Source organism: Chelonoidis abingdonii, chromosome 7 (assembly GCF_003597395.2).
Source record: "Chelonoidis abingdonii isolate Lonesome George chromosome 7, CheloAbing_2.0, whole genome shotgun sequence".
NCBI lineage: Eukaryota > Metazoa > Chordata > Testudines > Testudinidae > Chelonoidis > Chelonoidis abingdonii.
This window is the reverse complement of record NC_133775.1, coordinates 66,788,579-66,816,311: the sequence shown is the minus strand read 5'-3', so window position 1 is coordinate 66,816,311 and position 27,733 is coordinate 66,788,579. Positions and strand designations below refer to the sequence as shown.

The window sequence follows — 27,733 nt, the reverse complement described above, 5'->3', positions numbered from 1 at the left end:
ACGAGTTCAAAAGGTGAAAATCCCAAACTGGGATGTTGTACAGCCCTGTAGGCAAAAAGCAACTGCTGCAACACTAGGTCCCAATCAGTGGAGTGTTCATTCATGAGTTTAGGCTGAATCCCCACTCTCACTCCGACGGGGTGTGCAAGGATTCTAAAAATTAATACTTGCCACTCTAGGCTTGTATTAAACTCCCAAGGTTACAGCTTTTCTCTGACCTTGGCTTGGTAAACGCTGCCACCACCCAAATGCAAAAAAAAACCCTTTGAACCCAGGAAGGAGCACTTGGGAATTCCTCCCTGTGGGGTACCGTTTCACCTCTCCTCCAGGGAAGTGCTGAGAATGAAAACAAAAGAAATTAGCTGTGGCTATCAGCTAATCAAATAACATGCACAAACCTTTTAGGACACCAAAAATCCAGTCTTGGTCTTAAGAAAGGTAAATTTTATTAAAAACAAAAAGGGAAAAAAACAAAAAGGGAACTTAGGCTTTTTGCTAGATTTTAAAAGAAACAATTACAAAAATTAAGCACCCAAAACAGCTTTCTTGGGGGTTTAGCTTAAAGGTTACAAGCAAACAAAAGATGTGGGGTTAGCACAGGGAAGAGCCACTGTTGTGTATTGATATGTCATGTTTTGTTCCCATGGCAATTGAGTTAGATTATTTATGGGGATGTCTAGATAGCTAGCCTGTTTTCACCGTGTTAGGTTGAGCCTCTGTGTGTGTGTAAATAAATGGTAGTTTTTGTTAGCTGTTCTGCGTCTGGGCCTCAAGTGAATTTCTTCCTAAACGACTTGCCTCAAGAATATAACAGTGGCGACAATGGATGGTTCCGGTGCTGCTCCGTAAACAGAAGGAAAGTAGAAGTTAAGGTAAAAAACAAACAAACAAAAAAAACTGCTTGTTGCACTGACTGTGAAAGTGAAACTAAAAAATCATGGGCTACTCTGACCAGGCCACTGGAATTTTTTGATGAGGAATATAAGAGCAGTGGCATGTGCTTACTGAGCATTTAAGCTTTTTTGTTGTGCAATGACATTCAGAAGCAGGAAGATGCCAGTATTCTTAAGTATTGTATGGGCTAAAACCTACTCTTGCTAGCAGCTTACTAACACCCTGTTAAGCTGAGACTAAATCTTTACAGTGACATTGTGGAAATCCTGGGGTCCATTTTTCCCCAAAACCCTGGTAATTTGCAGAAAGAATATAGGTTCCACAAAAGGCCAAAAAGAAGATGAAACAGTTGTACAATTTGTTAGCATTAAAAAAAGCTAGCAGAACACTGTTGAATTTAAGGAGATGTTAAATGAAATTATGCCTGCGTGACAGGTTAGGTGTGGTATGTGGCCTGTACAGTGAAGCTATATGAAGCGCCTTCTACAGGTAGGCTCAACTTACATACAGAGGCTTGTTTGATATTGCTGTCTTCATGGAACTGGCTACAAGGGAGGCGCATATATAGATGCATCCCCAGGGTGCAAAAGGTGTTCACAAGAACCTACCCACGAAAACTGTGCAGAGTCAAGAATGTTACTGCTGTGGTAAACTTGGGTTCACCAGGCATCAGAATGCTGGTGTAGGACCTGGATTGTGTCCGACACTGTGGCAAAAGGGAACACATTGAGTGTGCTGTAAACAAAAGAAAAGAGGCTGTGGTTGGCTGACAAAAAGAGGAACCCTGCATACCTAGAGCAGACCCAGGATTGATCTTTTCCAATGCTTGGAGGGGATCACGGCCGAATCGTCGAAGTACTGCGTGAGCGAGTCTACACTGAACAGGTAGGTATGACGACACCTCATCGCAAGCGGAGGCCACTGCATGTTTTGTCTTTTGGCAGTGGGGCTCACATGAATACTGGGTAACCCCGTTGTTGGATGGCAAACCTATACGCATGGACTGGACCACCGGTTGCAGCTGTTCTCGGCGTTCTACTGAGACGTGTGTAAGAAAGCTCAGATCTTCGCTTAGGCAACAAAAACTGTTCTGAAAGACATATACGGCGAGAAGCTGTGCCCATGTTGGGCACTCATTTGATGTTAAGGTGCAGCTCAATGGACAGGCTGCTAAATTGCCAACTGTTTGTGGTGAGAGGTCTACCCAGCCTTAGTGGGTTAGCTCTTTGGTTTGGGTAGATTCAAGCTGAACTGGGCAGAATTTGCATCAGAGACTTAAAGAAGAAACAGTCTAACCCTATTATTAGGAAAATTGCTTTTGCTGTTTTGGAGATGATTTGGGAAGTATGAAGGAACACTGTGGACACTTGAACATTAAACCTTGGGACAGTCCACCAAAATATCTGAAAGCACCGGACCTGTTACCATATTCCATCAGGCCCAAAAGTTGAAGAGACCTGGGCGCCTGGGTCACCATGGGTCCTGAATACCAGTTACCATTAGCTCATGGGCCACTTCCTATCGTCCCAATAGTTGGAAGAAGTGGCTCTCTCCGGATTTGCGGGTGATTTTAAAGTCCTGTCAAACCCAGTGTTGTGTGCAGGTAATACCCGCTTCCCCGCATCGATGACCTTCGCAGGCCTGGCTGAGAGGACAAAATTCAGGTAAGATTGATCTGCAGTCAAGCTATTTATAGTGCATTGTTTGATGAAAAGTCCCAGAGCTGTTTATACTTGTGATTTATAAAGGGCTTTATCCGATACTGCTCGCTACCCTTCGGACATAATGTTCTCCCGCCCTGTCCAGAGGGCTATGGACCAGATCATTGTGTGGCTTGTCAGGAGTCAGTGCCATATCTGGGATGATATCCTTGGTCACTGAAAGAATGAAGAGGATCACTTAAAGAATTTAGATGGCTTACCCTACAAAGACTGGAAGAGTATGGCCTACGAGTTCGCAAAGACAAGTGTGGAATCTTCAAGCCCTCTGATTTGAATATTGGGACACATCATTGATTCTGCAAGGTTCTTCATAAGGCCCTGTAAAGTTAAAGCTATTGTGGAGGCCCCCCACCTCGACAATGTATAGTTAGCCACGCTTGTTTCTGGACTACTGACTATTAGAAAAGTTTCATCTCACCAGTTGCCACCACTGCTTAAAACCACTTTCCATTGAGCTCCTTGGCAGAAGCAAGGCCGTGGAAGGAAATGAAGCCTGTGATGTTGCATTTTAACAAAGCAAGGATTGCATTGCTAAATTTCTGAAGTTTCTAACGCACTTTGATCCATCCTTACCCCTTACAATTGTGCCTGCGATGCCTCCCTATGGAGTGGGCAGTCGTGTTCACACATTATGCCTTTGGGAGAAGAGAGACTATTGCTTTTTCTTCATTGCACTTCTAAGCAAGCAGAAAATAACTATGCCCAAATCGAGTGAGGCATTAGGAATTGTTTGGAATTCGGAAGTTTCATCAGTACCGTATTGGGCGAAAGTTTTCTTCTCACAGGACCATCGACCTCTTTTGATTCCAATTTTTGGACCTACCACAGGCATTCCCATTAGCTGCTGTCGATGCAACGTTGGGCATTGTTACTGTTCAGCACACAATGAATCAAATATCGGAAATCCACTCTGCATGCAATGCAGCGGCCTCTCAAGATTGCCTTTGCCAGTGTCAAACATCAAGATACGTTTGCCCAAAAAGGAAATCTTCACCTTTGACAGATAGAGAAACACCCATCACTGCTACTTCAGATAAAGAAGTCACTTCACCGTGGACCCAGTATTATCCCAAGTTATTGGAGCTGGTGTGCATGGAAATCTCACAAACCTCTCCGGTCTCACCCGACTTGTTACCTACATGTTCCAGGAGGGGAGTTATCAGTCCAATTCTGGTTGGTTGCTTGTGGGGGAGACGTGTCATTATTCCACCACCACAGGCTCAACAGATGTTGAACCAGCTACATTCTGGTCACTGTGGAATAGTGCGCATGAAGGAAATTCGCCACGAGCTATTTTTTCCCAATCACCGCTGGTATCGGGTGGCCTGGTTGGACAGTGCTATTAAGAGAGGCAAAAGCTTGTATGTCATGTCAGGGGGTGCTGAGGAATGCACCCCAGTGGGCTCCGCTACAACCCAGAGGGACTGGCCTGGAAAACCCGTGGCAACGTATTCACGAATTGACTTCGCTGGCCCCCTTGAAGGAAGCATGTCTTGGTGGCAGTAGAATGCCCATTTAAATGGCCAGAAGTCTTCTCTTAGTGCAGTTCCACTACTGGCAGAGAGTACTATTCCAAAAACTTACGGGGACTCTTTAGTCGTTTCGGTCTGTCAGAACAACTTCTGAGCGACAACAGACTGCAGTTCGTCTCTCAGGAGTTTCAAATTTATGATAGGTAAATGGGAATACAACCACATCGCTCAGCACTATCATCCTTCCACAACGGATTTAGCTTTAAAAATTGTGCTAGACAGTGCTGTGAAACATTGCTTTGTGAAATCAGCAAGGGGACAACACTCCATTCAAAGCGTCTGTTATACCTCTTACTTTCCTATGGAAACCACCCTCATGCTACGGCCCAGGGCCATCCCTGGCCTTTCTAATGATGGGACGACAGCTGCGCACTTGCTTTGATCTGCTGAAACCTTCTGAACCCTGACAAATTGTGCAACATCAGCAGCAATATCAAGTCATCAGACAGGCACCCAGAGCAAAAGACCAAACCTTTAGCCCCGGACAGCCAGTTTTGGCTCAGAATTATACTTCCAGAGCTAAATGGGTCCCTGTCACGATCATCACTCAAACAGGACCTGTTTCCTACACAGTCCAGACTGCAGAGAATCTTACCTGGCAGCGACATGTAGATCAGCTGTTGCCAGGTCATGCCAATCCTCAGGACACACCTGCAGTTGAGTGGTCTGACTTCACCTCTTCTGGTGAGACACCGAATCACGAATCACCTGTTTCTGACTGTTCTCCTCCATTACTACCGGCGGCTGAGATACCCCTTTGCCCAGCACGAGCTGATACCACCTCCTCACCTGTTCGTGCTGCGGACCCTGAGCCCATGGTACTTTTGGGTGCAACAACACCAGGAGTTTGCCGTAATCCACCTAGAGACAGAAGGCCTCCTCATCGGCTGGATCTTTAGCTAGGGTGAACCCATGGTTATGGGGCAAAATAATCCCCAGGGTTTAGCCGGGAATGGAGGCAGTCTACCCTCCTTCTCTAGTCTATTGTGTGTTTAATTTAGGGGATGTTCTTATTGGGGGGGAGGAATATGTTGTGTATTTGGTTGCCATGGTTTTTGTTCCCATGGCAACTGAGTTAGATTATTAGGGGGTAGCCTAGATAGCCTAGCCTGTTTCGGCTGGTTAGGTGAGCTCTGAGTGTGTGTAAATAAATGGTAGTTTTGTTAGCTGTCTGCTGTCTGGCCTCAAGTGATTTCTTCCTAAACTGACTGCCTCCAAGGATATAACAGCCACAAGCCTTAAAAAACGAACAGAAATAAACCTGATTGCATCTAGCTAAACATTCTGATCTACGTACACATCTGAAGTTCAGATAAGTAGTTCTAGGCATGATCTGATGATTTATGATTGTTTCTGGCTTAAAGCTGCTTATAGCGTAGCTGCTCTGTCCCTCCAGCCCAGAGAGCACAGACAAAGGGAAAGTTTCTTTCTGCATTTTAAAAAGTTCTACCTTCTCATTGGCTCTTTTCGTCAGGTGCCTGCTTTTTTTTTTCTTTACCTGGGGGACTTTTTAACCCTTTACATATAAAGCAAGTAAAGAACAGTTACCAAGAGGGATTCTATAGCTAACTGACTGGCTGGGTGTCCATCAAAGGGAGCTAGCACCCCCCCACTTTATTTATCACACTCAGGTTCTGTTTCAGCCAGCTGTTCTTCATCCATGAGCTGATCTCATCCAAGCACTGGACCATTTTAGTGGTAGTGGTATATGGTGAAGAATAAATAGAACTGTGTTGTCTGCATACTACTAGCACAAGAATCTATGTCCTCTTATCTGCTCAGATGTATCCGTATAGGTGTTGAATAAGACTGAAGAGTGAATTGATCCTTTTGGAACGTCTATAGATGCAGCAGTGCAGTTTCCTGTTACTGTTTATGTCCCTACCAGATGGATTTAAACCATTTTAGTGCGCTCCCCTGAACCCATCATGGCTCTTAGGCAAGACTGTAGTATCTCATGGCTGGCCGTGGGGAATACTGCAGCGAGACCCAGGAGGCTGAGATTGGATGTCTGCCCTGTATCCACTGACAGCAGGAGTTCATCCAGCCGTGCCATTGAAGCAATTTGAGGCCCATATCTTGCCCTGAATCCAGATTGTGCCAGGTCTGGAATATTAGCTTCAGTTAGATGGGCATGTAGTTGTCCTTTGGCTAGCGACTGTGAGCTTGCCCAGGAGTGGGAGATTGATACTAGACAGTGCTCAGCTAGAATTGATGTGTCCAGGCCTGGTTTCTTCGGTGCTGGTCCCACTATCGCATGCTTGAAGGGGAAAGGGAAGATTCCTTCTCTGACTGAGGCACTGGGTATTTTGGTCAGGAGTGGTGCCATGATTCTTCCATAAGCTCCTTTAGGGTTTCCAGCTTCCTTAAGGAGAGAATGTGCTGCCCTCCCGGAATGCAGGCAGGCTGTTGGTGGTTGGGCTCAGGTAGAGAGGGCCCATGTTGTTTGAGAAATGTTCAAATGTGAGTGATTTTTTCAGCGCAGCAGGATGATGGTTCTTTGCAGCACTTGGTTCTGGGCTCTGGTGCAGGCTGTAAGCACTCAGGATTGAGTAAACTGTTTACCACCCTGGATAACTCCTTAGGGCAGCTACTATGGAAGCTAATTGGAAGATTCTCTTGGTCTCTAATGCAGCCTCAGCCTAGGCTTGAAGAAATTCTTTGTATCAACCTTCATTTTCTGCCATCATCACTTGAGTTTCTGCCCCTCTTCATTTGGCACAGGATTCCAGAAAGCCAAGAAGATCTATGTGGGTGATATGAGGGGCATTTGAGGGCCGGTGTATCAGTGGTTGAGGCTAGAGTGGAAAGATAATGATTCACCAGATCTTTGATTACTTGTCCTGTGAATGGAGTGGTGCTATCCTTTATTAAGCTTTGGAATTTGATGGAGTGGATTGCCACTTCTCTTGGCTGCTTTCATCTGGAATTGCTTCACTTCATCAGCTCTTTCTATTTGGATTTGAAAGCCATCTTTCTTCCTTGCTTGTACCTTGTCATTTCTTTAGCGTCTACTAAACATTTTCAGATAGCTTACCAAGAAAAGCATCATGCAGAATAAAGCTGTATTTTATTAAGATAACTAATATCGAGCATGTAGCTTTAAAGATTGGGTTGGTTTTAATATTAAGAAAATTGTATAGCTGTTGTGACTAAGATAAAAATGTTTCATGAACGTTTCTAAGGGCAAATCATCTCCGTGTCCCACCCTTTCAGTTTATCTAGCTGCCTAGTTTTGTGGATAGAACAACTGCTTCAGAATAGTACTGAAACATGCTTATTTTCTTTCAGATACATGTGTCTCTGTGACCCTGGTTGGGTTGGAACAGACTGTGAAGTGGAAGAGAACGCATGCTTGTCAAACCCGTGCCAGAATGGAGGAATTTGTGACAGTCTGGTGGATGGATACAGATGTTCCTGCAGGAAAGGATTCAAAGGTGAGCTTGAAGGATGAGTTTTTGAGCTCTATTGTCTTCCATTTTATTGCATCTTAGTGCAACAATCTTCCTACTAAACTAAATGAAACATGAGGGATAATCCATCCTCTGAAATTTAAAATTTGAGTGATATTTGAATTGAAAACAGTCTGATAATATAGGCATGATACAATGATTACAGGTGTAATTCCTGTAGAAAAATAGTGCTTGTAAGTCTATTACAAAGAGCAGGGAGTTTCTCCGTAGTTACGGTTCACTTGTTCTCTATTAGAGCACCAATTTTGGCACCCCCTCTAAATTAAATCCCTTTCCATTCCAGATTTTAGAGGTCTGACCTATGGCTTCCAAAGGGATTTCTCCCACATTGGAGGTGGTTTACACAATTAACTCTTGAGCAATGGGACTTATGAGAATTTTCACCACATTAATACCTATTAACTACTTCCACACCTCTTATCTTAAAAGTGGCTAATTAACTTAATTAAAAAGGTCTTGACAAGGTTTAGCGCACTGGACTGGTTTTTGAACCAGAATGTGACTGGTGAATTAGGAACATAAAAATAGCATGACAGACAGTTGAGTTTGAAGGTAACCAAAGCCCAAATAATTTAGAACTATGTCAAAAACACTTTAACCACAAGCTGGAAATGCATAGAAATTTAATGCAGACTACAGAACACATGTTGTATGCTCTGTGGTTTATGCTCCCACTCAGAAAGCAGATGGTCTCATTCTGTACCCTATGAAGTTTTATAGTGGTTTTCAGGAGTAGCCTAATTTGAAGAACATTGCAAAATACAGTCGTGAAGTGACAAAGGCAAAGATACTTGTGGAGAAGGTGATATCTGGAAAAGTCATAATGTTCTTGCTGAGGCAAATGAAAGTACCCCTGACCATTTAGGTTGACCAGATGTCCTGATAATACCGGGACCGCCCTGATATTAAGGGCTTTGTCTTATATAGGCAACTATACCATCCAGCCCCTGAAAAACAAAAAAATGAGGAGTACTTGTGGCACCTTAGAGACTAACAAATTTATTTGGGCATAAGCTTTTGTGGGCTGAAACCCACTTCATTGGATGCATGGTGTGGAAAGTACAGTTGGAAGATATATATAACAGTACATGAAAATACAGTAGTTTCCTTACTAAGTGGAGGGTCAGTTCTAATGAGACCATTCAATTCAAGTGGGCTATTATCAACAGGATGGAAAAATCACTTTCGTAGTGGTAATCAGGGTGGCTTATTTCAGACAGTTGACAAGAAGGTGTGAGTAACAGTAGGGGAAAATTAGCATGGCAATTTAAAACTACAAAAACTAAAAAGGTTTCAGAGTTGTAGCTGTGATAGTCTGTATCAGCAAAAATCATTCTTTTTGCAAAAACTAAACTAATTTCCCCCTCCTATTACTCACTGAGCACCCGGTGTTTTGCCATTCTGCAGCGGTGGCATTTGCCACAGCAACCCATTCCTTGTTGTGAAAGCTAAACTTCCACTTAAACATTGTGTGTTGCACACAAAAATGAACAGCTTTTAAGAGTCTGCCTGTGACCTGGCTTGGTTAGTTTCTTCTGACAATCACGTCACATACACAGACCTAGCCAAACATCAAAAGGGTAGGAAAAGAGGAACATGCAAAATGTCAGAACTGAAAAGTGTAGCAGGAACATAACACTTAGCAGAGGAGGAAATAAAAGGATGGGGAGTAAGGGAATAATAGGAGAAGCAGAGAGCAAAATACTGAAACTTTGCCTAACCCCTAGTGTCATGAGTATGGAGTCTGTCTGTCTGAGTGAATCCCCTCACGTGCCATGCCTTGTACCTTTACCTACTTTGGAGGGAATTTTGCTGTTTTTCCCTCTTTCCTTCTGAGCTACAGCCCCCTATGTGTCAGCTGTTATTACACTGCAGTTTGGGCACTGCTCAGGAGTCTGTGCCCAGCCTCGTACAGTGATCAGACCGTCTTAAAACCAAAGTATTGTTTATTTTTAGTCATAGACACAAAACATTTAAAGAAAAGGATTTTAAAACAATAAACAGTCTGCATACACCTATCCTACTCAAATGTTTGCCATCTCAGTGTTTTCAGACACGCCCAGTGAGGCCTGTGTCTCTCAGGCTGGTTCCCCTGAACAACTTCTACCTGTCTCTTGGGGGAGACACCCTTTTAAAAACAGCCAATATTCTTTTTTCTTCTGTGTTCCCATGCTTTGACCTGTCTGGTCAAATGAGTCCTTCAGGTTAGCTGGAAGGTCAAAATCATCAAAGCTCATAGCTCTGGCATTGTCCCTTAACCACTCTGAAGTGTCTGCTGGGTGTCTTTTCCTTCCTGCTAAGTTTTTCCCTAACAGTACTCTATTGAGTTAATGCAATATAGAGATATGGTAAACATCCTAATAAGCAAGCCATTTAAATATGGACCCTGACAATTGTAAAGGCACTGTGGGGCAAATCACTAATGAATTTAGTTTATGTAGTTAAAGCTGGTGAAACCGGTTGTGACGGATTTGGAGCTATTCATAGATACAGCATGTTGGCTTGGCTGTTAAGATGTTTACTCTTTTGGATTTCTGCCATCTGGGCAGGGTTATAAAAGGAAAGGGGAAGCTGGTGCCTTGGTGGAAGTATGTGTCTTCTCCCCTCCCAGCTGGTTGAAGGCTGTGAAGCCTTCGGGGGTGGTTAGCCACTAGTTTGAATGGAGATTTTTTTCTTTCTTTAAATAAAGCGAGTCCTGAGGAAAGATGTGAAGAGTCCCGTAGTTGGGACTTTATTTTTCCATCCCTGGCTGCTGGATCTGCACACCAACTTAAATGGACGCTCTTAAGATACATTCATTTACACTCTCTTATTGATTTGTCAGCACGAATTCAAAGTTTGCTTCTGTAGAAAACAAGGACGTGTGGTGGGAGATCCTAACTCTTCTAATTGTGGATATTCCATGACTAGAATTTTTTTATCCCTGACTGAATCTATTAAATGCTGCCATCTCTCCACTACTAAGCTGTTCACAGCCTGTCTAGGTCAACCAGAGGTTCCTCTCTAAACCTGCTGTCTGGTCGAGACCCATCCCCCTGTGTTACTGAGAGCCATAGCCTCCTGTCCTCTCTCCTCCCCTCAAAATATCCCAGACTAGTTGGGTCACAGTGATTTAACCACCTCTTCTATCCAACACCATGTAGAACAGCAGTGATCTTCCCCTCCTCCAACATGGATTACAGTCCACTTCCCCTTGGATAATCCTTTGGGTTATAATCTCTTCATTCTTCCTTCTTAGGTATACCAAGCCCTTAACAATTTGCCCCTCTGGTTTCCTCTTGTAGGCGTGAACTGCCAGCTCGTGCTGTCTGCCTGCTCTCCTGATCCATGTGAGAACTCTGGAATCTGCCAAGAATCTCCTGACTTGGAGGGCTACATCTGCCAGTGTGCTGCTGGCTGGGAAGGTAATGGGATGGGGAGGGACACTCTTCCATTCTGAGTTTAAGCAGCAGCATGACGGTGGTTACATCATTGGAATCTTAACCTCCAAGGTCTTGTTCTCAAACTTTTCTTGTTTCAGGCCAGAGATGTACAGTGGATATAGATGAGTGTATGTCAAAGCCTTGCAAGAATCATGCTGTGTGCCATAACACTCAAGGCAGTTACTTGTGTGAATGCCGCCCAGGCTTCACTGGAGGAGACTGTGAAAGCAACATTGATGACTGCCTTTCAAGTGAGTGCGAAATAGCTAGTTCTCTGAAACGGGCAACTTCCTGTTTGCCCTAGAAGCAACTTTGCTGTGGTATTGATGACTGCTATTGGTAGATGCATGGAACAGTTTCTGTTGTTATCCTTTATTTCAATCATGTTCATCTTAGGGAGCTGAAATGACCTTTGCTGGCTCTCTGATGGAAGCTGGCTGTAGTATTTAAACAGTAGGAGTTTATGCTCAAGTTTTGAATTTAAAAGTGTAAAAACGTTCTACACACACTCATAAGGGACACCATCAAATTGAGAATCACATCTGTCTGAAAACGTTGTGCCTACTGAAGTGAAAGTAACGTCTTAGATAGCCAGAAGTAAAGAAACTATCTATACTGTCAGATTTTTCTCTTGCTAATCCCATCCTTCATAAACGACAGAGGAACAGAAAAACACTTAATGTTTTCCAGGAAGATTTGTGATTAAAAGTTCAGGTTTTACAGCTTTACAGAGCTGTATCATAAATTGAATTTTCTTAAAGTAGTGAATTATTTTAAAAATTGACAACGTCCTTTTAAGAAAGTTTCATTTTTTTTTGCAGGAATAGTTCAGACAAATAGCAAAGAGCTAAGCTTTCGGGGAAATGATTTAAATGCATGAAGTTTGCAGATTGGGTTCTATCAGAGCCGACTTCAGGCACCAGCTCAGCAAGCAAAGTGATGAACCGAGTTCCCTTAACTTAGATATGCTGGGCAGACAACTGAAATGTCCAGCTTTCAGCTGCAGTTATAAAGGGCTGGCTGCCATAGGCACAGTCTTTTATAGCTGCCAAGGGTCTGGCTTCTATGTCCTTGTCTCTACAATAGTCAGATGAGCTTTAAATGAGTGCAGGGGTTCCCTCTTACACTGCAGACTTTCAAGATATGAAGATATTTCTCAAAAGGTGAATTTTTGGATGCACATTTGTGTAATCTTTAATTCATAATTAAAACCTGTGTCTTAATGCACCTGTACAAGAGGACAGAATACAAATTGTACTGAAGTTTAGCATTGCTTCACTAGAGTTTTCTAACTGTGCAGCCTTAATTTTGCCTTTCATTTTTGAAATGGGTATTGTGGCAGCATAGATCAATTCCCTGTTGTGCTCGCCAAATGTAACAAAGATGTTCCTTGTCCCAAAGATCTTACAATCTAAATATAAGACAACAGGTGGATGCAGGCAGGGGAGCACAAGGAATCAGTGAGAATGACAGGCTGTGGTCTCCACACAACAGCTGCCTAGCCGTTAAATTTTTTCTTAGGAATAATGGCAAAGGAGGGACTTGAAGGATGATGAAGTAGTGTTGCAGGTGGGTATGGGAAGCTCCTTCCATATGTCAGGGGCTGCATGGGAGGAAGAACGAAGGTGCTTGATTGAAAATGTAAGAAGTGATGCTGAAGGCTGGCATCACTGGCAGAATGAAGGTGGGAGCCGACATCTCGATAGCATGAGATGAAAGGTTGGCCGGGGCTAGGCTTGGAAAGTGATGATCAGCAGTTTGCTTGCGATGGAAAAGGTTGAGCCAGTGGGAGGGACACAAATAGAGGGATGAAAAGTTCAGAGCAGCTGAGCTAGGAAAACAGTCTTTGCAACAGCAGCACTGTGAATGGACAGATGGGGGGCAAGACAATAATTGTCCAGGCCAGAGAAGAGAAGGTTGCAGGGAACGAGTACCTAGACAAGAGTTTTAGCTGATGGATAGGAAAAGGCTGAGTTGAAGAACATACCTAGGTTATGGGTCTGAGTGACAGGGAGGTGTGTGGGTCTTTCATTGCCCCTTTGGGAGCACCCTGCCTCCTGAGGGCAACGTTACCACACTAGACAGCAGCATGGGTGATGCTGGATCAAATCTCAGCAGAGGTGTGTTCAGAATCACAGCTGAGGAGATCCCCAGCTAAATCAGTGTGCAGCTGAGCCTTCTAGCAAACTGTCAGCTCACTTCAGCAAAGCACGTCAACCCAGGGGTAAGTGCTTTTCTGTACTGGGTGCCTTAAACAGTGGCTGGGGAAGGGGTTTTGTTGTCTAGAAACCTGGAGAGGGCGCTCTCAGGACAGAGGAGCTAACTTCAGTTGTTTTGTGTGTTTGTAGAGGTTTGGGTTGTGAGGGGGAAGAGTTGAGATTTAGGATTCATGAACGGAATGGGACCAGAGCTTGGATGTTGGTTTTGTTTTGGGTGAATGAGAACCTTGTAAAATAAACCTAAATTTCCAGAAGTATTTTCTTGATCAGAGCCTCGTGTAAAGTTTTGCCCTTTATGGGATAATCCTATAGAATTCAAATTATATCCCTGATATAGATTGAATTAAAAAAAGTGTGTAAAGAGGCACTTATTTTTGAAATTGTGTAGCCCTTTTGCATAAGTGCAGCTGAACCTGGCCTTGCCACGGTATCTGTATATCCATTGTAATACATAGTATGTGGTTATTGCAGGTCCCTGCCAGAATGGAGCTTCATGTGTGGATGGGGTGAACTCTTTCTTATGCACTTGTCTGCCTGGGTTCCAGGGAGATAAGTGTCAGACTGATATAAACGAATGTCTGAGTGAACCATGCAAGAATGGAGGCACCTGTACGGACTATGTCAACAGCTACACCTGCAAGTGTCAGGCAGGGTTTGAGGGGACCCACTGTGAGAACAACATTGATGAGTGTACCGAGAGGTAAGTATATGTTTAAATATGGAGGGAGGGAGAGCACAGAGAGAGAACGCTGTCCAGTGGCTTAAGGCAGTCGTGTTCAGATACAACCCTGGGGACTGCTGTTTTCCTGCCTGGTGGTGGTGGGACATTCTTGAGTCTCAGAGACCAGGGATGCTTGCCTACCTTGTGCTTGTGAGAAGGCTGTGCTCTCAAAAGGTACCAGCTCAGATAGAACTACTCATCTGGATCTGTGCACATTGTGCAAGTCCGGGTGGCAAATCCCATAGTTCAGAAGTTTTGGCCCACTGTTATCAGTTACCAGTAGGTTGTGCGCCTTGTGCATGTGGGTGTGAATACCTTCCACTTCCATTTTGTGATCAGTTCCTCCTTGATTCCACTTAATAAAGGAGCTTCGGTTGGTGACCCAGTTCCACAGGGGAAGACAGTTCCAGTGCTGTTGCATTTAGTTAATTTTTGTCTCTCATGTACTCAGTTGAGAAGCATACATCCTAGTATATTAAGGGAATTGGCTAAAACTTGTTAAACCATCCAGTTCATATTTTTGAAATATAATGGACTACTGGGAAGGTACCATCAGTCTGGAAAGCAAATGAGTTTACATTTACAATAGAGGTTTATGCATAAGATTGCCACATGTGACTGGGTTTTTTTGGTTAGGATTGCTTTTTTGAGTAGAATTACTAAATTAGTGGGTAAAAGTAATGTCAAATCTAGAATAAAGTATTTGCCACTGTCTCAGTGTAACTTGAAAAATTAATTCAAATGGTCTTGGATAGAATCACTATTATATGGATTGAAAAGTTAAGACTAAACAAATGGGATTGATTAACCTGTACCAGGCTGGAGGGAGGAGAGGGTTACTGGTGGGGTAATACAGGCATTGAGGGTGGGCCTGATGTTATTTAACATGTTTGTGAGTAATTGTGAGGAGGGAGTTTATCTCTATTGAAATGTGCAGATGGAGCTAAAAAGGAGTTGTCAATACTGAGGAGGACAGAGAAAATACAGACTGAGCTAGAGAACTCAGGGTTATGGGCTGAAAATAGTGGAAGCTAATTTAAAAAACAGGAACCACTGAGAGCTTATGAAGAGGCAACTAGGAGGCTTGGGACATAACTCCTCAAATGTTGCATCTGGAAGGGTGTAGGCATCAAGGAGAGGAACTGAGTAGAACTAACTTGGAGTAATGCGACCAAAATTAAGAGAACTTAAACTCGAGGGCGGGGGGGGGAGGGAATCTTCCCGAGAGATGTATTAGTCAGCAGTTCCCAAACTTTATTGGTTCATATACATGTGATGTTCCCCTCTGGTGTTATCTGGACCAATGATCTGCTAGGTCACTCCAATCCTTGACTCTGGGAGCCAGCCTTACCCTGCTCTGCTGTGAGAACCCGCCCCTCCTGGGCTGTTCACGCACAGCTTCTGGCATGTAAATTGTTCCTTGGATTGTGCAACTGAATGACACTAGCCAATATCTCCAGCCCCAGACACAACCCTAGGAACCTCCATCTTGCAGTGTCCAGTTATGCACGCTGGTTGCTGCAAGCCTATATGAATTTGTCAACTTAACAAAGAAATTGATATGTACCAGGCTTGTTATCCCAACAGAAGTCTTTGACGCGCTTCAAACCAAACACACTGCTTCAGGTAGAATAAACAAATTTATTAACCATGAAAGAGAGATTTTAAGTGATTATAAGTCAAAGCATGACAAGTCGGATTTGGTCAAACGAAATAAAAATAAAACTTAGCTGATCTTAACACTTTCAATGCCCTTACCAACTTAGATTCTTCTCGCCACAGGCTGGTTGGTTGCCCTTCAGCCAGGCTCTCCCCTTTGATCACTGCTTCAGTCACTTGGTGATATGGTGTCTGTAGATGTAGGTGGAAGAGAGAGAGAGCATGGTAAATGTCTCTTCCTTTTATCATGTTCTTTGTTCACTCTTGGCTTCCCGCCTTTCCCCCCTGAGTCAGGTGAGCATTACCTCATCGCAGTCCCAAGCTGGCCAAAGAAAGTGGGATGACTCACTCAAGAGTCCAACAGATCCTTTTGTTGCTGCCTAGGCCAGCGTCCTTTGTTCCTGTGAGGCTGGGCTGGGTTTGTCCCATACCTGCCCTGATGAGGTGTGAACTGCCTCTCTGCTCTTGAAGAGTGTTTGCCTGGGCTTATTTTAAGCCATGAGGATACACTTTCGGCCTCATAACTACGTACATGAAATTATAACCTATAAACTTATTATAACATTACTGTAACAACAATGCCAAGTGCATCATGAGCCTTCTGAAGACAGCCAACATGACAAACTTTGCATTGGATACCACACAATCATTTTACAAGGATGAACATGTGGGTGCTGGGTGTTCCCCCAAGGTACAGAGCGTCACAATGCCATCTTTTTTAAAAACAAACTTATCTTTGAAGTACCACATGCAGATTTTTCCATTTTGTGGACATTTATTTTAGCTCTTAATAAGTGTAACTTAAGTATTTCCAGACTGTATAGTAAAATAAATATCAAGGGAAACCTAAAATGTTATATTATGATGACATTTTCAAGCCCTTCAGGTTGTTAGACAGCAAATAAAAAAGAAACGCAATGAAGCAGCCATTATTATTACCTTCAGCCATGATTATTATTTCTCTTGCGTTACTGAAATTGCGAGAAACAATTATATGGAAGCTTATATGGATTTGTGCCTGCCAGCAGGTATATGGGATCTTGGGGAGCAATTACCACACAGGTGGGGTGCCAATTAATTTCTTTATTAAAGGAAAAAGGAAGTGGTGGGAATTTAACAATAAAATACGAAGGGATGGGGTGTATAGCGGTTTACAGATAACAAGTGAAGGGGGGGGTCTTACTGACAGTGGTAGGGAAGTATCTAAACAGGGGGTACAGTAGTTGGGGTAGCAATGGGATACACTAAGTCATAGACATTTAAAGTTTAATATAGGAACGCATATTTAGATACATGGTGGAAATGCAAAACGTACAAAAGCAATGCAAATAAAATGGTAGCTCTTATATAATGGTTAAAATCTTAACTAGAATGTATTAAGTGTTGCTGGCCTTATATCAATATAACAATGGTATAATGTAAATAAAAGTATTCTATAGCAAATATGGTGATAAGTGAAATTATGCAATGTAAGAAAATTACTGACTTAATTTGTGAGGCTGTGATAGCAGAGTGTACCTAACGCTTGGGTTAAGGAACATGTGAGGTGGGGGGGGGGGGGAGAGTGAAATGACTTTAGTGGCAACTGATGAGAAGAGAGTGCGGTGGAATAGCGCAAGAACTTTGAAGCCTGGCAAGTAAGGAAACAGCTGAGAGAGGTTTAAAAAAGGCAACGATAGAGGCGGGGGAGATGGAGGAGGGGAAAAAAACAGACAAAGTTTACAGGGGAGAATCACAAGGGGTTGGAAGTTCGGTGGCAGCTAAGGAGTTGTAACACGAGAGAACAACCGGGAGAAAGGTCACACAGGGGGGTTGAGCGGGTGGAAAAACAGACAACGTTATACAGAGGGAGAAACGCAGGGGTTTGGGGGAACTAGTTCCAGTTTTTTTTTTTTTTTTTAGTGGCGAAGGGTTGTAACAGAGAGACACAGGGAACATACGGGCGGGATTGGAGGAGGGAGAAAACAGACCAAGTTTACCATAATTACAGAAGGAGAAGCACAAAACTTATTATTTTAAACAACTAGGCAAACAACAAATATAATGCATTTCATTCCTAGCAAACATGTAATAAGCAATATAGGAGGCCAAACAGAATTAGAAATCAGAACACAGGAAAAAATAACGGCAGGTGAAAGTTACAAGCTTACCCAATCTAAGGGACAACAAGAAAAGGCAGGTGAAAACTACCAAGCTCTATAACTTAACAACTTAACTTAGAACTAAAATAAAAACAAAACTGTGGGCAGCTTATGCCTCCCCCGCACGCGCGCAATAGTTACAGGAGGGCAGAAGGGTATATACAACATTTGTTTTTTTTTTTTTTTTTTTTTTTTTTTTTTTTGACCAGGATGGTGGCGTGCAGCAGTGGATGCAACCAGCTGCAAGCAGAGAGCGAGGAATAGCCGCAAGGAGCAGAGCTTAGCGAGGCACAAAACTGCAAGAACTTTTCTGTGTGTGCAGTTTATATTTTAGGGGCAGAAAAATGGCCATGAGATAGGAGAGGTTTTTAAAAAACAAAGCAGACCAAGGTTTATAGTTGAGCTGTGCGTAAGGGAGACAGAGCAGCACTAAATACATAAATATAAGAAGTATAGGGTTCACAGAGAGATTCTCTACACCCAAAGGAAGGCACGCAGAGTAATAAGCACAATAAATAGAGCGTAGTAACGGGTCTGAATGTCATATAGGCAGATCTTCAGGCAGCAATCGTTCTTGGGGGGGGTTCGAAAAACGGGTACGGCTCAAAATAAAAACAAGAGCGAGAAAAGGACCTGCTCCCATGAACAGCCCCCTATGGCTGTCAGGACCAGCACAATGCAGGACCTTTGATTTAGTTTTAAAAATGTCTGTTTTAAAGGAACTCAGCATTCCGCCATATTTTGATGGCTCCTCTTATACGGAGAGAGAGGAAGCAAGCGTAGTGAGCAAACACATGTTCTGGGCAGATCTGTGCAGATAGTGACTAAAAGCACATGAGGCTATGCACTCTGCAAGCTTAAAAACCAAATAGTCTTGATAGCTCTGGACTTCTACCACGCCGAGCCAGGTTTAACAAAGTGAGAACAGATACGATTTGAAAGAGCAGAGGTCCACTTAGCACAAGACGGCCATCTTGGAGAAGGAGGGCTCTTGTTAAAACTTAAGGCCTCCTTGAGAGGCAGTGGACTGGTAAACAAATTAAAGCGGAGGAGGCCACAGGAGAACAAAAACAAAATGGAGTATGGGGACAGCTGTAAGAAACAAAATGGAATAGGGGGATAGCTGTAACAGACAGGATTATTGTTGGACATGGGCCAGAATTCATTTTGCTTCTCTTTTACAAGATTTAAATCAAGAAATATTACAAAACATGTTGAGTAGTTCTCAGAGAAGACAAAAAAGTAAAGTGTGTGCTTGCCTTACAGAACACAGCTCCTTTGTCAGAGGAGAATTGTGGGCTTCAGCCGAAGGTCTGGTGCTGGATTGAGGTTCAGCCTATATTTGTTGTTAACAGTGATAAAGATAGAAAAAAGTGTCACATAGATGCATAGTGCTGAAGGGCATAACAAAATTTCGTAGCTTTGCCAGAGCAAAGCGCCTCTGTCCAGGCTTGTCTACACTACGCAGCTTTTAGTGACAGGGCTGTCTCGACACAGCCTTGTCACTAAAAGTCAGCATGTGAACACTCTTTTGTGGTATTTTGTCAGCACTTTTGCCAACAAAATACTTCTAGCCCCACGAGCGGCATAAGCTTTGTTGACAGGAGAGTGCTCCTGTCGACAAAGCCGCATTTACACTACTGCTTGCGTTGGCGACACTTTTGTCTTTCGCCGGGAGCGGTGGGGGGGGCTTTTTTAAGCACCCGTGAAAGACAAAAGTTTTGGTGACAGCTGTGCAGTGTAGACATACCTTCCTTCTTAGCCAAAAGTCACAGAGCTGTACTTTGTTGAATTTGAGTTTGAACGCACCGTCACATGACAATCACGTCCTCCTTTCCCTTTGCTGAGAAGCCACCTGGCAGGGTATTGTCTTGTATTGAAAGTGGGTCCCAGATCCATTTCTCACTTGTTACACTGGTTGGAGAGTTTTCATTAAACTAGACTGCCAAATTCAGGCATTTTTCTCTGATCTCAGTAATGAGATCAGGATGAATTTTGTGGAGAAGTTTTTGATGATTGCTTCCCAATTCATTTCTCCTAACTGAAAATAAGCATGAGTTCAACACCCAGATTTTAATAAAACCTTTAAAGCCTGATCCAGAATCACTATCAGATTGACAGGCATTTTCAGCAAGTAGTGTCTCGCAATGAATACAGCAGCAAATGAACTTAGCATTAGGTGCCAGTTGAATTTTTGCCAAAACACCACCAAATTTCCCAGTCAGGGCTCAAGGTCTGTCAGAGCACACACATGCAATTTTGCCACTCTACACCATTTGCTATGATAAATTCATTCAGTTTGTTAAATTTCTTCAGCCGTTGAACATCTTGATAGAGATTCACAAAACAAGAATTCTTTTACTAGTGTTTGACTGAAACGTGATTCAATAGAAAAAAGTTGTAGGTATTGGAAGGAATTTAGAGAAAAGCAGCAACACTAGTAGTAGGATAGAGTTGAGGAAAGTTTAAAGGAATTACATATGTAAAACTTGGCTAGGTGCAATAAAAGTGACTGTATACAAAACACAACCAAAAGCTGTGTACACCTGGGAAGCAAAGGTCTTACTGAGGAGTAATAGAATCAAATATAGATGAGGAAGATTTAGGCTAATAAGAGCTTTAACTTCTTGAATAGTCTCTCTAGACAAGTAATGGAATCGTCATTGCTTGGGTTATTTAAAGTTTCAGAGGCCACGGCTTTGTTCTGCACGAGTCACTCCTGTGTGTTGTGGGGTGCATAGCCAGATGTAGCAGACTTGGAGCAAAAAATGGTTTGGCGTGCCCGCTCCCCAAAGCAGACATGGTGCTCTCTGGTCTGAGAAATCTGCCTCACAAACTTGTCTTTGATCAGCAAAATAGACTGAACTTCAGTCTAAAAGGTGACTTGGTACTTGTACACTGTGATCTACATGGAGAGGAGAATTCGGACAAAGGGCAAACAAGAGCCAGTTGCTGGAAGCAGAAGCTAGATACATTCAAACTGGAAATAAGATACACCTTTTAAAGTGAGGGTAATTAACTAGGAACAGTTTATCGAGGGATATGGTAGATTCTCCATCACTTTTATTTTAAATTGAGATTGGGTGTTTCTCCAGAGACATGCTTCTAGCTCAACTAGAAGTCATGGGTTTGATGCTGGAATCAACTTGGTCAAAGATGCAGAGAGTAAGGCCAGAAGAGACCATTATAATCATCTAGTCTGACCTGCTGTGTAACACAGGCCATAGAATTTCACCAACTCTAACCCCACCACCATGAGAACTCTCCTCTGCCTAAATGATATTAGTTCCTCTGCATTTTGGTCACATGGTTACACATTGGTGTGGAATGCCTCTGCCCATGCTGTACCCTAGTCTCTGGAGAACTAGGCTAGTGGCTCTATCACAGCACAAAATTCACAGTATGGCAAACAATGGAGTGGACTGACAAAGCCATAGTAAGTATGCTGTAGGCCAGCCAAGGGACAGAGCAGATGATCCAATACAGCTGTTTATCTCTCTGTTGTCTGTATGTCCTATACAAAATCTTTGGCTGTCAGTTAACTTGCAGTTTGTCATAGCTGAGTTTTGTTTTCATGTTTATTTGTTTTTCAGTTCTTGTTTCAATGGAGCCACTTGTGTGGATGGGATCAACTCCTTTTCCTGCCAGTGCCCAGTGGGGTTCACTGGGGCCTTCTGCCTGATGGAAATTAATGAATGCAATTCCTATCCTTGTTTGAACAAAGGGACTTGTGTGGATAGACTGGGGACCTACCAGTGCATCTGTCCCTTGGGTTACACTGGGAAAGACTGCCAAGTAAGTAGCATTGATTTCAGACTATTACAGCAATTCTTTTGTCTGGCCTGTTCTCACTTAGCATTTTCATTTGAACTGTTACACAGCAGAAACAGTGTACAGCTGGTGTAGACACGGCTCACCGTATCTAGTACTTTCTGTAATAAAGTCTCTGACTCTGCTGAAACCCTTGTTCTAACAGGGGCTTCTTATGCTTCGAACATTGGGTATTCCACACAGCTTAGGTCTGTCCACTTTAGCAGCCACACCATGTTCAACCACAATTTGGGAGGGAGGAAGCCATATCTGTTGATAGATAAGGCACACGCTGTGTAGAGAAGACAGCATTGAGACTTTTCCGGGTTAGTTCTCTACTCACACCAGAGGAGGTATTAGCTCTGAATATAGTGGTGGCTGGGTTTCATTCTATGTGTAAACTTGCCTTGCTTGAGGTCAGAGTCTGTGTTTAAATGAGATAGACCCCACTTGGATGGAAAAACACAGATCTGGGTAACAAAGTCCACAGTTAGCTGTAGTAACTGTATAATAACTTTCCTGGTAACTATGCCCTAGTCTACACTGCAAACTTATACTGGTATAACTGTGTTGCTCAGGGTATGGATTTTCCACACCCCAGAGCGACATATACCAACCTAACCCCTGGTGTAGACAGCACTATGTCGATGGGAGGACTTCTCACATCAACACAGATACTTCCTCTCGAGGAGATGGATTAGGTACGCTCTTCAGTCACCATAGGTAGCATTTTCACTGGCAGCTGCGCCGCTGCAGCACTATAAATTTAGACAAGCCCTATGATAGATGCAGCTATGTGTTCTCAAATAAATTAAAGTTTTCCACAGAGAACCAATCAAGGTAATTGGAACAAACATCCTGTCTGGGTCACAGACAATCAAAGGAACTCCTTGTATGGGAATAACTGACATGATCATCCTGTGCATTAGATTCAGTAAAACTAATATAGCAAAATGAAGCAGTTTTGAATTCAGTAAGTGGGTTTCCCATTGTACAGTACCTGTAATAAACATCAAAGATGCTGCTCTGTTCTGCAAAAGATTCAGCAGTGATTACCAAACATCTCTGCATAAATTTGACATAACATGACTGAAGTTTAAGGAAGTGGTAGGAAGCAAGCAACTGAACTGAGTTAATCAAAACTGATAATGCTGATAACATTCAAACAGTGTTTGAATTTTACTTCCAAAAGGATTTGTGCTTATCTCAGTCTTGCCACTCAGTTCTTTTAACTGCAGAAAATCTGTATTAATTCAAAATAAAATGTGTCATTGAATGAAACTTGGCTTATTGATGTGGACGTAGAGCACTAAGTTTCATTCTGCCAGTAAGACATTTGCGATGCTACTGTAATTGAAACATAGTCATGATGCTCTAGGTCTCTGTTCCAGCCTTGCAACAGTGAGCTTCAGCATTGGCTTCATTCAAGAGCAGGCTGATGAGCTCTGTCATTTATACAGTGTCAAGTATCGAGGGTAGTCGTGTTAGTCTGATCCACAAAAACAAGGAGGAGTCTGGTAGCTCCAAAGCGTGTCTCTTTCACGAGTAGAAGTTGGTCCAATAAAAGATATTACCTCACCCACCTTATCTCTGTTATCATCTCAGACAGATATGTTGGAGTGGCAAGCCTAATTAGTTGAGTGGGAACTCAGTTGTTTTGTCTCTTTCATACAGAATTGGAAATTCTTTATTTGAACAATGCATTCCTTGTTTGTGTTTAGGATATCAATAAGCCCAGTATTCTTTTATCCCTTTACCAAGAGTGTGGAATGTTGGGGAAATTTGAACTAAACTGCAGGAAAGCAGGAGAATTCAGAAAGGATGAGCTCTTGCAAAGGGGGGAATAAATAGATAGGGGAAGCTAGTGAGGCAGGTGATGGAGGCAAAGCGCATAAATGACTTTGACATCTCACTCCCCTTCTGGAAAAGTAAGAAATTGGGGTGTGGGGATTCAGTGAAAAATGTGGATTCTGGGATTGTTGACTTACTGAGGCTTCCTGATAACGTGAAGGAGGGAGCTTAGGAAGAGGCAAAAATGATTCTCCAAGGGCTTAGATGTGAGAAACATTTTAACAAATCTGTCATTGAAATTAAATTTTCATGCTTCCATTGGTAATATTACTTCTCTGTCCAGCTGCTCACTTTGCTGATGGCATGTATCACCTTGGTTCAGTCAGGGAGGGTCCCAGGTGAGAGCTCAAAAGTCGGCAGCATGCTTCCTTTCTCAGTGCTTGGAACATCAGTTCTGCTGAGTTTGCCTGGACAAAGGAAGCATGTATCTGAGATCAGAGTACCCTCTTGGGGCCAGGTATCTCTCTGGTTTCATCGAGAGGAAGACTCAGGCAGGTGACACTGTCCCAGTCTGGCATAGTGACAAACTGACATTGCATGCACTGTTTGGATTCAGAGACTTAGAGACAGGTCCTATCAAGGAGTTGGCTGGCTAGCTGACTGGGGAATTTCCTTTGCAGTGCCTTCTCCAACCTACTGCTTTGAATACTGTTTTTCTACTTCTCAGTTGTTTGACCTGTTTTTTCAGACACTCATGGATCTGTGCAGCAAGTCTCCCTGTAAGAACAAAGGCACATGTGTCCAGAGGAGAACCCAGTCTCAATGCATCTGTCCACCTGGTTGGACTGGCACCTATTGCGATGTGCCCAACGTCTCCTGTCAGGTGGCTGCTTCGCAGAGGGGTAAGTAGTGCTCTTCTGTGCTTGTAGCAAACAGTAGTTCTCAAAGTATTGTCATTGCAGATCTCCTCTCCTGAGATGCATTTGGAATCTGGGACATGCTGGCCCTTATGGGGCCACAGAGAAGCAATATTAAGCTGTGGAAGACTCTAGGTGAGGTTTTATAAGGAGATATGGCCCCCAGACACCCTCTGTCCTTTCCACCCATTGAAGCATTAAGTCCAAACTCCCTCTGATTCCTTCAGTTTGTTTATTCAACACTTTTCTTCTCCCTAGTTAGGGACTAGTTCTCAGGGAAAGCTAGCCACAGCTCACACTCTCCTAAGTCTGTGTTCACAGAATCATAGAATATTAGGGTTAGAAGAGACCTCAGGAGGTCATCTAGTCCAATTCCCTGCTCAGAGCAGGACCAACTAAATCATACCAACCAGGGCTTTGTCAAGCCAGACCTTAAAAACCTCTAAGGATGGAGATTCCACCACCTCCCTAGGTACCCCATTCCAGTGCTTCACCACTCTCCTAGTGAAATAGTGTTTCCTAATATCCAACCTAGACCTCCCCCACTGCAATTTGAGACCATTCCTTCTTGTTCTGTCATCTGCCACCATTAAGAACTGTCTAGCTCCATCCTCTTTGGAACCCCCCTTCAGGTAGTTGAAGGCTGCTATCAAATCCCCCCTCACTCTTTTCTCTTCTGCAGACTAAATAACCCCAGTTCCCTCAGCCTCTCCTCATAAGTCATGTGCCGCAGCCCTCTAACTATTTATGTTGCCCTCCGCTGGACTCTCTCCAATTTGTCCCTATCCCTTCTGTAGTGGGGGGACCAAAACTGGTCTCAAAACTCCAGGTGTGGCCTCACCAGTGCGGAATAGAGATGAATAATCACTTCTCTCGATCTGCTGGCAATGCTCCTACTAATACAGCCCAATATGCCATTGGCCTTCTTGGCAACAAGGGACACTGCTGACTCATATCCAGTTTCTCATCCACTGTAATCCCCATGTCCTTTTCTGCAGAATGGCTGCTTAACCAGTCGGTCCCCAGCCTGTAGCGGTGCATGTGATTCTTCATTCCTAAGTGCAGGACTCTGCACTTGTCCTTGTTGAACCTCATCAGATTTTTTTTTCAGTGTTCAGGGTTTCAATAATCTCTGATCCATAAGGGCTGTCCCTTTGAATACTGTTGGACTAATTTGTTTTTGTGCCCTTCTGGTGAATCCCCAGAAGACCGAGTTGAAACCCTGCCCTCCTTGTAGGTGAAAGAGGTCTGTTACACATCCGATGCCTTAAATATGTGATTTGTGGTTGAGGGATATGTGGTTGAGGGATATTGGTCAGTAGCTGCTTCATCTGCCTACAACTTTTGGGCCCATACTCCATTACCGAATTCAAATAATGCAGATGGAAAAAATCTGATCCTTATGGAATGTGCTCCAGAGTCTTCCTAGAAGAGTCATCTTGGAACAAATCCAATTCTGGTTCTAAGCATGTCTGGAAGAGGTATTCTCAATACAAGGGGTGAGAAGGGCTTCTCCAGCAGGTGATGAGAATGGGGTAGAAACCAGCCTTTGCATACTTTGTTTTATGTACATTTTAGACTCACCAAGTAACAAAATATCTAGTGATATGAATAAAAGAATCCAAGCTGGCATTGCTAGTCATTGTCTGCCATGGGGCTAGTGGCAATGTCCTGTCCAGAATCTGGGTGATACTTTGTCAGGGTGAGCAGTCTTGTTTAAAGAATAGTTCCTGGGGTAGAAGTTTTGTGTAGGTTGGATCTAGCTGTAAGTATTCCCAGGTGAACTCGTGACTATGAGGGTGCTTGGAAGCATTTTCTCTGAAATGTTACTTTGAGATGGCTGCTTACTTTGCTTAACTAATTTTTATTGTAGGAGTCCCCGTGGACCAATTGTGTCAACATTCTGGCATTTGCCTTGATGTGGGAAACAGTCATCGCTGCCAATGTGGCATGGGTTACACTGGCAGCTACTGTGAAGAGCAATTGGACGAATGCACCTCCAATCCATGCCAGAACGGTGCCACCTGCAGTGACTATCTCAGGGGATATCAGTGTGAGGTAAAGCTGGATGATACATAAGGGACAAAAGGAAGATGCTTAGCTTTTACTAACCTCCATTTTCATTGTACAGATCTTCACTCACATCCTATCATTCTTACTGTGATCTGTTTCCCATAATGGTTACCAAGTCCTTTGCAAGTGTATCTGATCATTTCCCAAACAACACTGAAACCTGGGGCATGTCTGCGCTTGCCGTTTAAAGCAGAAAAAGTCCCTTTTTTTTGCTCAAAAACCATGGGAGCATCTACACTTGCCAATGACTTTTTGCAACAAAACTCAGAAGTTTCACCACAGAAAGAAAACCACCTCCATGAGAGGCATACAGCTCTTATCGGTGATGCCTTTGTGGTGATGTGCAATGAAGACACATTCTTCCTGTTTACACAGCTTTTAGCCTCTGGAAGATGTCCCACACTGCCTAGGTGACCACTCTAGCCAGCAGCTCTGCTGCTGTTATGCCAGGTAAACAGACATCCAGCCCTTCCCCGTAAAGCCCCGGGAACTTCGAAACTCACCTTCCTGTTTTCTTGGCAAGTGCTCACTTATCTGGCCAGGTGGCAATGCCTGCTCCAGGGAGCAAGTGATCCCCTGCCTGGAGCCATGCTGAGCTACTGGAGCTTTTCAGTATTTGGAGAGAGGAGGCTGTGCCAGGGACCCAGGATTCCCGTGATCACCCCCCCCTCCTTTCCCACAAGACCCATCGTCAAACTGAAGAGAGCTGCACTGTGGGATAGCTGCCCTAGAGTGCTGCTCTCATCTTCAGTGGAAGTACTGCTAATGTAAACACTCTCTGACCCCTGAGGAATTAATTGAGTGCACAAACCAACCCTTTACTTTCACCAATTCCCTATCCCCGGTGAAATTTACAGTGCAAAAACTTTGCAAGTGTAGATATACCCTTACTCAAGTTGTGTTTGGTATGCACAAGACTTACCCAAGATAATTACTGTAAGCAAAGAGTGACAATTAAAGACCAGTGTGTGTCCCCTCGTAGGGTAGAGCAGTCGTTCTCAAACTTTTGTGCTGATGACTCCTTTCACATAGCAAGCCTTTGAGTGCAACCCTCCTATAAATTAAAAGCACTTTTTTTTATATATTTAACACAATTATAAATGCTAGAGGCAAAAGAGGGTTTGGGGTGGTGGCTGACCGCGACCCCCCCCATGTAATAACCTTGTGACCCCCTGAAGGGTCCCGACCCCCAGTTTGAGAACCCCTGGGGTAGAGGAAGGTGTTGGGTCCTTGCTCCTTCTAGAGGAAAATAAGTGCCATGTTAATGACATTTTCCAATTATATTTAAAGAGAAAAGTTCTATGTACCAGTTAGTCATAGACCAAAGAGCTCTAAAGCTATTAGAAATGTGGTCAAACAG

The 27,733-nt window shown here is 43.4% G+C and overlaps 1 protein-coding gene across 1 annotated transcript in view; it reads left to right on the top strand.

The window, feature by feature from the left end:
- The window catches only part of NOTCH2 (notch receptor 2), a 142,912-nt gene that overhangs the window by 82,529 nt on the left and 32,650 nt on the right, over positions 1 to 27,733 (top strand). The window contains exons 14-20 of the mRNA XM_032778319.2: positions 7,439 to 7,584; positions 10,905 to 11,024; positions 11,141 to 11,293; positions 13,733 to 13,961; positions 21,376 to 21,577; positions 24,132 to 24,285; positions 26,174 to 26,358. Of these exons, the coding sequence (XP_032634210.1) occupies positions 7,439 to 7,584; positions 10,905 to 11,024; positions 11,141 to 11,293; positions 13,733 to 13,961; positions 21,376 to 21,577; positions 24,132 to 24,285; positions 26,174 to 26,358 (1,189 nt within the window). The remainder of the gene's footprint in view (positions 1 to 7,438; positions 7,585 to 10,904; positions 11,025 to 11,140; positions 11,294 to 13,732; positions 13,962 to 21,375; positions 21,578 to 24,131; positions 24,286 to 26,173; positions 26,359 to 27,733) is intronic.